Below are 12058 nucleotides of genomic sequence, written 5' to 3' on the forward strand. Positions count from 1 at the left end.
ATTATAAAACAAGATTTTGTCATTCAGGAGCACCCACAGATATATGTGAAAACAAGGAATAATGAGCATGAGGAACCACACGTGGAGGAAAACATTAAACCCAAATGTTGGTACCCAATTCCATCCTCTTGTGTATCTTACAAATACCTCATAACTGGCTTGATTGGAACACAAGCCAATTCTGCTTCACATGTCCATCCAGAAGTCTCCACAGTTGTGTGTTGATGCCCCACATTGTTCTGTGTGCCATACAACTATTTAGCCTTTTATGCAATTAATTTTGTTCCTGTGCATAGCCTCTTCAGTTAATCTGACAGCTTTCCTAACCAGTCCAAAGTTTTGGGTCTGTGGGCCAGAAGATGATGCAGAAAGCAAATCTGAAATACGCCAGCAATATCACCATGGAGCTACTGATGGTGCTGCCCACAATGTTCACCCCAGTGTGGCTGGGCTGTTGTGGATAGAGCTGCAGGTGAGCTAATGAACCTCTAATTTGTACAGGAATTCAGCTGGTTAAAGGATAACACGGCAAACAGGCAAGTTGGAATTTGTCTTTCTACCCTTTGGATGCCTAGGACCTGCTAGGCTGGAAGGTCCCACCTTCCCAACTTTTCCACCAAGCCTTTCTGAAGAGGTCTGAGTTTCCATGCTGTGGAGCACCAAACCTTGACCCCCACAGAGCTTGTCCTTCCATTACTTCAGTCTTTGAAAGAGTAGGGGAATTCACTGCATACAAATTACCAACAGGTATTGAGGATACACTCCAGTTTTCTGTGAGGGGGGAAAAAGACAATCACACTAGATTTCATGTAAATAGTTTAATTATATTTCAATGCTTAAAACACAGAAACACTTGAATTAAATTACATCATAATGCTTCTGCTAAATTGTACATATACTTCCAAGAACTGTGAGAGGAGGCGCTACTGAACTAAAAGAATACTCCAGTACAAGCCCAGCAAATACCCGTAATATTCTCTTAGTCTTATTATCTGTACTGCTTTAATCTAAGGGCAGTCATCACAGGACAAAGCCTACCATTACAGGAAGAATGGTTAAAGAGAACTCCTCTGTAGGTATGTTTGTTATACAAGATACATCTCGGCATTAATGTGGAACAGGGTGCGTGTTTTTGCACCTGAGCTGGCAGATGCACTGCTTGGCAGCTGCCTGTGCAGCACGTGGAGTTGGGTAAAGGGGTAAAGAGCACAAAGTAAGCTGTTGGTTTGAGGAAACAGCTCAGCTTACACTTGCCTTTTATTGAGTTTAAAACAACAAATGAAGTTCCCATCCTAAGAGTTCCAGAGGAAACGTTGCAATTTAGGACAGCCATGCACCCCTGCTGCTGGGTGCATCCCTGTCCTGCTGCAGAGAGTGGGAGCGTGACAGGCAGTGACGTGCCAGCTGCTGAAGGGAGCAATCTGATGTCTCTGTGGCTGGCTGCCCTCAGAGAGTGCTTGGAGGAGGGGGTAAGTGTGCATCTGTGTGGAGTGGGATGCAGTTGCTCTCAGCTGGTCGCACAGGCATAACCTCTGGGGAGACCCACGGGTAGTGTCCAAATTCGAAGGACCTAAGCCAGATTATGCTATTTGTACCCACATACTTTCCTTCCAATAGTATCCCTGGAGTGCAAACACCAGCAACAACCACCAGCCTGGGAGTGCCTCCTGACAGATCAGGTGATGACACTCCTCACCCTAATACGCTCCCAGAGCTCCCTGGTTTTAAAAGGCAAGAAGGATGCTCAAAATTTTAAGCAATTTAGCCCTGCAAAACTGCCATGAGGGAAGCTGTGTCAGTGAAGGAGGGAGGGCTGGTAAGGAACTATGCACTGCAGGGGTCAGTGGCACATGCCCAGGAAAAAGTCTGCATTTAATAAATACAGGAAAAAAATCACAGTGAGGAGGAAAAAAAAAACAAATTTGGGAGAACAAAAACTAACTGGCAGGTCCAAACTTGCAACAAAGCATACTATACCTGAATTGCCACTCAGTGAAACTTCTCCTTGCATCAAGCCTGCCTTTAGATTTGCATTCATATTTTGGCTTGCCCTCATTCCCTTTTGACTGGTGCTGTGGATGGAATATGATCTGACTGACAAATGCATGTACTGCAAAAAAATCAGGAGGTGATCAGTGCGTGGCTGGGCACTGATGCTTGCATGCAGGCTCTGCTGCTGGCTCTTGGCCGCCGTGCTGGCCTGCAGCACTCGGGGCTGGTGGCCACCAAAAGGCTCTGCAGAGAACAGTCCCCATGCCACACTGCAGCATGCCAAGGTGGCCAGAGACCCCTTCACGCTCTCTCCCTCCTGCAGCCCTGAAGGACACACAGGCAGGGAGATGCTTCGGGGTTACAGGGAAACTCCTGGCTTACCTGTCTAGTCCTACCTTCTGCATTAGCGGGTGACATGAGCAGAGGCTAACACAAAGCTTCATGTTTCCTTCAGCAGGAAGAAGAGAAGGCTCTGACTGCAGGTCCTGGCAGGTAAGGAAGCACGAACCAGCTGTTCAGTCACCTCTGGGGGCAGACATGGGGCTGTTGTAATGTTGAGCTAATACATGTATTTTCTTATTTAAAAGAAAATATTTCAAGGCTTAATCTTTTTTTCTGGATATCACTCTGCACTGTAGAAACTTCCCTGAGCCAAAGCAGGAGGGTGATACATGGTATTGGAACTCCAGTTCTACTCGACTCCTCTGTGTGGCCCAAGCACCGTTATTCCTAGCTCAGTGGGAAGGAGTCTCGTAGCCAGACACTGACACCCCCTGCCTCTATCTGTGTGAATTGCCTGCTGTCTGTACCGCTGCCATAATTTGGGATATTCAGCCACTTCCTCAGTTAAGATGTAATCAGCCAAATGTTCACCATTTCACTTTTTAAAGCTAATGAATTCCCCACGCTTCAACATCACCCGGGGCGCACATTTATCAGCAGCCCACGTGCCACGAGGGGGATAAGCCCATGGTATGTGTTTTCCCTGGCATACCCGATTACCACTCAGCTAGGGGAGTCAGCCCTCCCTGCTCACAGGGGCTTTGCCTTCAGTCACCCCTCCAGGGTGTCCCAAAGCTGCAGTCCCAGAACAGAGAGGCTCGTTTTCCTTGGGGTCTGGTGGCACAGTGCCAATGGGGAAGCTCTCTGAAACATGCACCTCTCCTCCTTCCCTGACCCAGAGAGTGCACACATGTGCTCTGACAAGTTAATCTACAACAAAGCAGGCACTGTTCCTAAGCACGCAGCTTGGTAGATGGTATCACTCAGCACCAGCCCAGAAACTGGGGCTCAGGACCTTTTAGTGGTAACAGACGCACAAAAAAATCACCACTGCCATCACAAAGGGTTTGCTTCCCAAAGTGATAAAAGTTCCCAGTGCTTGTGCCCATTTGTAACACAAACCAACAGGTGACCAGCTGGGCCCAGTGGGTTGGCCATGCTTGCGGGAAGTCACTGGTTTGTTGGCTTCATCCTCCCCAGTCTCAGCACGATCCCAGAGCAGGGGCAGGTATTGTTCATGCATTGATGGCATTGGCAACGTCTGTGAACACAAGACGGCTGGGTCTCTGGAGGGCTCCTTGACTTGTCAGCAGAATCTGCATTGAAGCAGTGAAAGATGAGACCCAGCAAGTCTGCCTTTGCGCCAGTGCTTGTGCTTGGGCACAGACTGCACAGCATTGTAACTAGATTCTGCCCCTTACTAGGAGGAGGCTGACTGACTAACATGGCATTAACAAGGCTGTGACAGAAAAACAGAACAGGCCAGAGAGCAAGTCAGCACATCCATGCCAGTTTAAAATCCCCACATCATTGGATTACTGGGTCTCACTATTTATATATACAAGACAGCATGAAAAGACTTGAAACATCAAAAAGGCCTGGAAACATGCCATGCACTGAACTTTGGCAGCTGTTTTAGACTCTCTCTCTCTCTCTTATTATGTTAAGCTTTAAACTTGTGTACTTTCCAAGCAGAGGTATCTGTGGGGGGATCTGAGGTATCCTGCTGGCCAGTCCCTGTATAGGAAGGATCTGCTTTTATTGTGCTAAATTTAACTCTGGCCTTGTCATTTCCCCCCTTTACTACCTGAAGGGAATTCCTCTGTGTGCACTAATAGGGGGATCTGATGTTTTCCCAGCATGCGCTACTCGGAGGACAAGATCCTTTGCTTTTAGACAACAATATTTCTTGGTTTCCAAACCAAGTGTATGGAATATATTGACTGCCTTTCATATTCCAACACATACATCTTCTTTGTACTCTTCAGCAGGTTGGGAAGTTTGTCTCAAGGTAAATGTATTCTAATTACAGTTGCATTTATTATCTCCTATTTTACTTTCTGCCCACACCAAGCTTGCTACAGATCATCTGAAGCTGTAAAGTGTGTGGAAACCAAGAACTGTTTGGGAAAACTCCAGTTCCCACAACTAGAAAAGCAAGGGAAGACACGGGCAACACAGTGCAGCTGGAGAGGAACTCAAGAAAGGAGAGATGTCTACTCTAAGAGGAAGCTGCATCCCTGGCTAAGAGACATACCTGTTCCAACCATCCCTGCCGGCTCTGTCTTTCAGAAAGGCTTTTTGTGAAAGAGAAAACACTGTGAAGCTGGCTGCAAATCATGGTGAGAAGCCCTTCTTCCCTATCACTCCTACCTCTTGGTACACTGGGGAAGGAGATAGCCTCTTGTCAAAGACCCCTCTGGACCATTAACCAAAAGCAACTGGCCAAGCCATCAAAACTGGCAGGAAGTCAGTGGTCTCTGAGGACCTTATTTCTCAGCATGCTGCATGCCTTTGAACGCTCAGAAGCGGTCAAAGCAAAGCCTTCTTCCCCTCTCCCCAAATTCAAACAGAGAACCCTCCTCCCTTTCCTCTGAGCCATGCCTACTTTGTGCCTGGCGAGGTTGGCCTGGAGGTGCTGACAAGACCAGATGTGCCATGCCACAACAACATGCAGGCTTTCTGTCTGCATTCTTCATGGTTTGCAGCACAGTTACTGTTATGATTACAGGCTTTCCCCCAGCAAGGCCTTGTTCCACACTTGCACCATTAGGCAAACCAGGAATACCTTAAAACTGGCTGGAAGTTACTTGCTTTTCAGGGCCAGGGCAAAGGAGCCTCAGTGCTTTGTGGGCACTGAAGCCCCATCTCCCAGAAAATGGCATTCATCCTACTGCTCCCTTGTGGTGCCCAGTGATAAACTGCAGTAAACTCACCCTTAATTACTAAAGTTGCCCTTTTCTCTCTCCTAGTCAAGTAGAACCAGCACTCTGTCCTAGTTGCCCAACTATTCAGTCCACCCTAAGCACTCTAAAACACTCAAGCACCCTATCTCTAGGGCTGGCAGAAATGGGGGCAAGTCCTCCTGAGGTCTTACATGGTTTCCTAACCCTACAGAAACTCTTTGACTCTACCAAAAGCAGTACAGGTACTAGTGGCTGTAGTAACAGACTTGTTGGTCCCTACTGCCTACCTTGCTCTGTGATGCCTGGGAAGATGCTGCATCTCGCCCATGTTCCAGCAGCTCCTGTTCCAGTTCATCCTGTTCCTCAGTGGGATCAAAGTTGTACATAGGCATGAGCTGGTGCCGTAGCTTCTCCAACCTGCCCGCAGGAGGGAAGAGAAAGGGTTGGTTGAGAAGGACAGGTGCTCAGGCTGCCTTCCCCACCCCACTGCTGAGGGTTTCTGCAGGCTGCTTCTCCTGCTGCACAGGGATGCTGCTTTTGTTGCTCTTGCTGGATAAGGGTCATGTCCTGTCCTGCAGGGATGAGGATAAGAACCTACTACACACAGCTGGCAGGAGTGGAATGTACCCAGACTGCAGTTACAGGGATTAATGGCCATCACTAATCTATGTTGGCAGGCATTACGCACAGAGGAATCAGACAGGGATTTCAGTTCCTGCAGACCTTAAAAGATCAAGCTTTATGTGGTAGGACAAAAGAGACGGTGGAACATACTGGCTAGACATTTTGCGAATTTTCCCCTGTCCCTCTGCCCACAACAGCCAGTCCTGCCATGTCACACTCTGCCAGCAGAAGCCCACTTTTAGCTCCAGTGGCCTAAGAGTAGTACTTTAACTCTGGGGTCCAAGTACATAAAAATAAAAACAATAAACAATAAATAGAAAATAGGAAAGACATAGATTCTCATAAGAGGCTGATGTGTGTGGACAGACTGTTCTTACTCTTGTATTATTGCTCCAAGTGACAGAGCTATAAACTATTACCCCAAGGGGTCTCCCTAAATAACTGGGCAGCTCAGAGATGGAGGATGGATGGGTGGGCATGCTCCTGTGAAAACACTGAGCCCTGCCTTAGGCTGTAGCTGAGTTTTGGGTGGTGGGGGAAACACACAAGCCGTTACTGGCAGTGTCACCACAAGTATCTATTTTGGCAAGTGGTTGGATGACACATTCCCTCCCTGCATCTGTACGGGTTTGCCAACATAGCCATTATCTTCAGCAGTGCTACATTCACAGGCCAAGCTTTAGCTGCTCCTGTGGCAGTACCTAGATTTGGGCTTCAGGGTCTGGATTGGAAATTTTACAGTGGGCAGCAGTACTTCTTGAAGGTCCGTGGCCAGGCCAGACCTGCTACAGGGAGTCAGGCAGGGAGGGGGTACCGCATCTAAGATCTTCACCAGTGTCTCTGCTGTCAGAGAAGGAAGAATCAAGACGTGTGTCTCCCTGCATGCTGCTCTCCTCTCTATTTTCAGCCAGGAGCTGAACAAGGAAATTAAGACACTAAGTATTGGGTTAGAAAGCTGCACTATGCTGCTGCCGGTTGCTGTGACTGCAGCTGAAGACGCCTTCAGCCTTGTAAGGGCAGTGTTACTGGCCCAGGCTGTTGGAAAGCAGTGATCTGGGAACATCTGAAACATGAGATACACACCTCTCATGACAGAGTTCCCAGCTTCTTTATACGCTCATAACCCCTTCCTCTGTTTTAGTGCATCTTATAAATGAAGCATGAGGAGTTTGCAGGATCCCTAACCTCCTCCTGCTCAACCATGTTTTCCTTTCCAAAGCTGCAGAGGAGTCTTTGAAGCTCAGGTGGACCAATACCAGGAATGCAGTGTCCCTACCCCTGCCGCACTGACACACAGCTGATTCCCCATAATGGGCTTGTTCTCAGACAGCCATCCCTTACACTCCCACCATCTCCCTGTCTCCTTCCTAGCTCTCTGCATTTTGAAGCACTGAGTTCCCTTCAGCCAACAAGATGTGTTACTTACCTCTTCCTCTTCCTGATATACAGAACCTGAAGGAGAAAGAAAACCATCATTACAACAGTCCTAGTAGGATGGGGAACAGCTGAGAAGAGAAATTTTGGGCACAGGGCACAAAGGAGGTGTAGCAAGTCTGGTGTCACTGTGCACCAAGGCAGTGAGAAGGGAGAAGTGACAACTGAAAATGAAATTTCATGTGCATCAGTAACACATCACCTCCAACACTAAGTGCTCAAGTGGCCTGTTATCAGGTGTGTTAGTAGTAGTAAGAGTATTAGGTGTAGCTCAGCACACTTCTGCAGGATGTATGTTGCAATTTAAGAGTGGATGAAGAACCTTCCCTTGGTGGTTTTCATCTGTAGATTTCCTACAGCGTAGAAATGCTGTTACCCCCTCCCCAGTATAAAGGGAAGAAGCAAAGAGGGCATGCTCAGTGACTTGCCTCGTGTCAGCCAGTAAGAGTGGCTGCGCTGAGAAGAAAGTGAGGCTTTTGGCCTCCAGAGCCTTGTTCTGAGAACTACGAACGTCGGATGTTGCTCTTGGGAACTTATGACCGTTTCCAGGATAATGTTTCCGGGTTCTCTTAGGGGCTTTTGGAAAAACTCCTCCTTGGGCCTGCAATGAAATTTTGCAGTAGTCCCTTTCTGTAGGCTCCTCTGCTGGTTGTATTAGTGAAGCTCTTCCTCATACAAGGATGGGAGCTTGCTGCTACCTTCTGTTCTCTGTTGGCAGGTAAATGATCTGGTTATATATCAAAAGAACTGCAGCACTTGCATTGCTTGTGTTGGGCCCAGAAATATAGTTTCTGAAAGCTTCTGCCCACAGCATCAATGGCAAGGTTAGGTACGCAGCAAATCCTCAAGGCCTTTGCTGATACCCTGCAAGCAGAACCTTGGAAATGCAGTCCAGAATCAGTCTAGCTAAAATGGATTCTGGCTGCTTGAATTCAAAAAGGCATGTCCATGGGAGAGATTAACGTGGTTTCAACAGTCTGTTTTAGAAGTTAATTTAGATGAACTTTCTGGCCGGGTGCCCCGTGTTGACAAGGTTTAAATCAATGCAGCTGTTCCAGTTAACAAGTCAGAACAGAATCTGCTTTGTGTTCTTTTAACTGAACTTCCTACTGCTATTAAAAATAAATACTGATACTACATATGGCTTCCTCTAGGCCTGCTGAGCTGCCCGTTCAGACTAGACCTCAGGGAACTGCAGAAATATTGGAGCACTGGATAAATGCCTTAAAAACAAAGGGATCTCAGTTCCCTTTGTTCTGGGTGAGCCTTTAGTAGAATGCAAATTAATTATTCAACCCAGATCAGTCCTCGAGCCCCTTTTCCACCCTCCCCTCAAGAGACAGAAATATTTAGCAGGGCTCTCTTACCATAGCTACAGCCAACCCAATCACAGTAATGATCCCAAAGGACAGCAGCATTGTACTCATGCTGGGTCCAGTGCTGGCCACATCTGGGATTTTAGTGCTGTTGAAACTGGTAGTTTCAGGGCTTATGGTTGCTGTTTCTGGTACAGTTGCATCCAGAGTTGTCCCTGGGTCTGGCCTGGCTGTGGCAGTGGTGCTGTGATAGAAGTCATGCACAGAGGGTGAGCTGTAACTCATCCTGCCAGCTCTTGGTAGCTCCTTTTACCAAGCTGTTGTCCTCACCCATCAGCTACAGAAGTGTAGAGCTGCCCTTCGTATCAAGGACCCTCATGTGAGACCTATCATGTAGCATCGCTGCTGTTGGTTTTTCTTCACACTGGTCTCTGCCTAGGAAAGAATGAGAACAAATGAACAGCACAGAGCTCTTAGAGACAGGCACAACCTTTTCCAAAGTTTCCCAATTCACTAGTACAATTTTTGTGAGCAGCTCACAGATGCCCACTCAAAATAAAAGAAAGATTTTTCAAGGGTATTGAGAGCCCCTGAAGACATGCCTGATTCACTTTTAAGTCAGTGATGTGCTCTCCCCTCGCTGCTTCAGCTCTGCCTCTTTGCAGGCACTTGGCAGATCTGTGTGGGGAACAACCTCAGAACCCCTGTCTTTGGTCTGCCTCAGGCTGAGGCAGATGGCCTCAATCCACCCTGGGAGATACAGTATTTTCCTGCTCCTGCCTCTTGCTTTTAATTTTTGGAAAGTTACATGGATGCCCTTAAGTTTATCGGTGGGAACACATCCAGTAAAATGGCACTCAGCTATGAGGCATCTGTATCTCAGGATGTTTTTTATTGACTCCAAAGTAGGACTTCCCTGTTGAGGTAGTCACTGGTGACTGGTAAGTCTGTGCAGTACCCACCATCTTACTGCACTATCCATCACCCCACTGTCCCTCAGGCCACGCGCTCTGGAAAGGCAGCTTCCCTAAAGCAGTGGGTTGCACCGGTCCCCCATCTGCTACTAAAGACAGGAAGTATTTCTCAAGTCCCCCATGAAAGCACCCAGTCAATCTTAGTCATGCACTGCTAATTATCAATATTAATTTCAAAATTAGTCCAATTTTGGAGTTGTGAAATTTGATAGATCTATTCATGCTGAAAACATGAAAGGCTTTAATTGCTTCATGCTTCAGTTGTGCAAATGATCAGGAGTTGCAAAACACCATGGGATGATCCTATGGGAAGTATTTGCACAACTTGGTTTATAAAACCACTGTGTATAACATTAGTTCAGCAATTGCTTCCATGAAAATACAGCTACCTCTGGACCAGAGCAGTGCCAAGAACTACTGTAGCAGTCCTCTGGTAATTTCTCTGCAGTTTAGCAGACATTACATCTCTGGACTGGAATGCAGCCGGGACATAGGGGTTAATGAGGTCTGAATAGAAAAGATGTGCCTGCAAAGAGAAATGAGCCATTGTTCTGCTCCACTCTGTTCTATTCTAGGCAAGGTTATTGCGCAGTTCCCATTACTGTGACACCTTACTGCTGTCCATAACTGCATTAAGCAGTGTGATTAACATCTGTCACTAACAACTGAAGTGGAGAAGCTGCACCAGGGAAACAGCACCAGGCTGCCCTGTGGTCAATCAGCAACCTGAGTAGCCACCTCGGCTTGCACAGTACTAGCCCTGCATCTCCCTGAGCAGGTAAATCACTGACCACACCCACAGGATCTGTCTCACAACTCCCTGTGACAACTCTGTGAACCAGGAGTTGCTGGGCGATTCTGAAGTGCCTGGGAGCCTGTAGGAGCTGTCAAACTCCCATGAGTTTGTAGAGAAATGTGAAGAAAACAGTTCTGGCCTGGTCCCACCTAACATCATGATGAGGGCTGAGTTCATTGCAGCAGAAAGGGAGTGTGTCCTTCACTGACCACCAAACCATGCACGCCTAGTTTAAACCATGTGACACATGGATTTCCCCAGTCATTACTGACAGTGAAGCCCAGGTGTAATGGACACTCGGGCACAAACCTGAGATGCAAGTGTCACAAACAGCAACAGCAGCTACAGCCCAGCAGGGAAAGGGAAGGAACTGTTGAGCAGGTTACTGGGCAGACTGAGCAGCTGCTGAATTATTGATTTGTGCTATTCAGGGAAACTCTCTCTGACTGTAATTCACATTTAAAAAAAAAAAAAAAGCCACCACCAAGGAAACAAAAAGTGGAGAAAGAGCCTAAGTGAAAGGAGTGAAGCGGGCCTAAGGGCTTTGCAAAGCATGGCTCTAGAACTTGAACAGCTCCTGAATTTTGGAAACAAAACTCAATGCAGTGTCAGTTTTGGAAAAAACACTGCAACTTGGATGTTGAAGCTGATACCAAGCCTTTGGGTGAGACCCCTTTTGTATGGATCACACACAGTGCTGCTATGCATTGCTCCTCTGAATAAAGTTAGGCAAGGTTAAAATCAGCCAGCTGAACATCTAGTCAAGTGGGAATGGAGGCTCTTGTTTATCTTCTCAGGGTCCTGTCCATGCTGAAGGATTTCCAAGCCCAGAGACCTAGCTCTAAAAGCAATCTGTATGAAAAGTTTGACATGGCTTAGACAACTAGTTCCAGGTCCAGAAGAGGGTCTTTCTGTTCCCAAGCCCCTTCTGGTCCAGGTTTCAGAGGGCCAGATGGAGAGGCTGGCTGCAAGTACAGCCCAGGCCCATGGCTGACAATGGTAGAACTGGGGGTGGATGATCTTTCCCACCACCTTCCTTTCCCAGCTGTCATCATGGTGCTGGAAGTTTGACCTGCAGGCTGGGCACACTCCAAGTCTCTGATGGCTGCTCTAGGGCCAGGGCCAGCTACTTCCTATCGCTGGCAGGTTTCAGCATAGTCCATGCACAAATAGAAGAGGAACCAGATCCTCAGCTGCTGCGAGCTGGCATTCTTCCATTGCCTGCACCAACGGAGCTGCTCACACAGCTAGGACCGCTCTGTGCTGGGCTCTGCTGGGTATGGGAACACACTTGTTTCCTAAGCCAGCATTTCCAAACTGGTCTCTGATAGGCACTGCAGTGGCCCAACACCTCTGAGATGCAGAACACCATGTCAGGCACTAGCTTGAGGCTGCTGGCTTTTCTGAGTCTCGCTTTTAATCTCTGCACTTCAGTTTCCTCTCAGCTACAACAGGAATAGAGGTTTGTGTCACAGGGATGAAGATGGGTCACTAGGTCTCTGGATGAAGAAGGCAAATAATAACTAGTATTTTTTCTGTATTACTCCACCGAGATGAAGTGTCTCTAGTAAATTCAGCAATGCAAGCAGCACTGGGTCGCTGTTGGCTATGGGATGTGGCTGCCCAGTGTGTGAACTTGTGGCTTCCTCTCCCACTGGGGCAGGGCTGGTCAGGCCCCGGGGTGGGGGGAAGCCCCGGCCGCCTGTGCCCGCAGCCCCTGTCTCTTATACACAT

The 12058-nt window shown here is 47.7% G+C and overlaps 1 protein-coding gene across 5 annotated transcripts; it reads right to left on the minus strand.

Moving 5' to 3' along the window:
• Positions 1 to 803: 803 nt before the first annotated feature.
• On the minus strand, positions 804 to 11944 carry C12H3orf18 (chromosome 12 C3orf18 homolog). 5 transcript variants are annotated; one of them, XM_026857503.1, is made up of 6 exons: positions 9918 to 11942; positions 8606 to 8989; positions 7231 to 7256; positions 5468 to 5597; positions 4532 to 4571; positions 804 to 2517 (listed from the first exon to the last, which is right to left on the minus strand). In XM_026857503.1, the coding sequence occupies exons 2-5, from the start codon at positions 8837 to 8839 to the stop codon at positions 4563 to 4565; spliced, it is 399 nt and encodes a 132-aa protein (XP_026713304.1). In that variant the 5' UTR covers positions 8840 to 8989; positions 9918 to 11942; the 3' UTR covers positions 804 to 2517; positions 4532 to 4562. The 5 variants fall into 5 exon arrangements, with proteins under 5 accessions (XP_026713304.1, XP_026713303.1, XP_026713305.1 ...); XM_026857502.1 differs by having other exon boundaries at positions 804 to 3590; positions 9918 to 11940; XM_026857504.1 differs by lacking the exon at positions 4532 to 4571.
• Between the last annotated feature and the right edge of the window lie 114 nt (positions 11945 to 12058).

The sequence above is a fragment of the Athene cunicularia genome, assembly GCF_003259725.1.
Source record: "Athene cunicularia isolate RWA chromosome 12 unlocalized genomic scaffold, athCun1 chr12_part1, whole genome shotgun sequence".
Classification (NCBI taxonomy): domain Eukaryota; kingdom Metazoa; phylum Chordata; class Aves; order Strigiformes; family Strigidae; genus Athene; species Athene cunicularia.

What these genes read in the sequence shown, in the direction of transcription:
- C12H3orf18 (XM_026857500.1), bottom strand. Translation starts at nt 8,839, where the DNA reads ATGAGTTACAGCTCACCCTCTGTGCATGACTTCTATCACAGCACCACT. An exon ending in TTGGGTTGGCTGTAGCTATG is followed by an intron (nt 7,257 to 8,605) that starts GTAAGAGAGCCC and finishes TTTCTCCTTCAG; the next exon opens with GTTCTGTATATCAGGAAGAG. An exon ending in TATATCAGGAAGAGGAAGAG is followed by an intron (nt 5,598 to 7,230) that starts GTAAGTAACACA and finishes TCCTGCGGGCAG; the next exon opens with GTTGGAGAAGCTACGGCACC.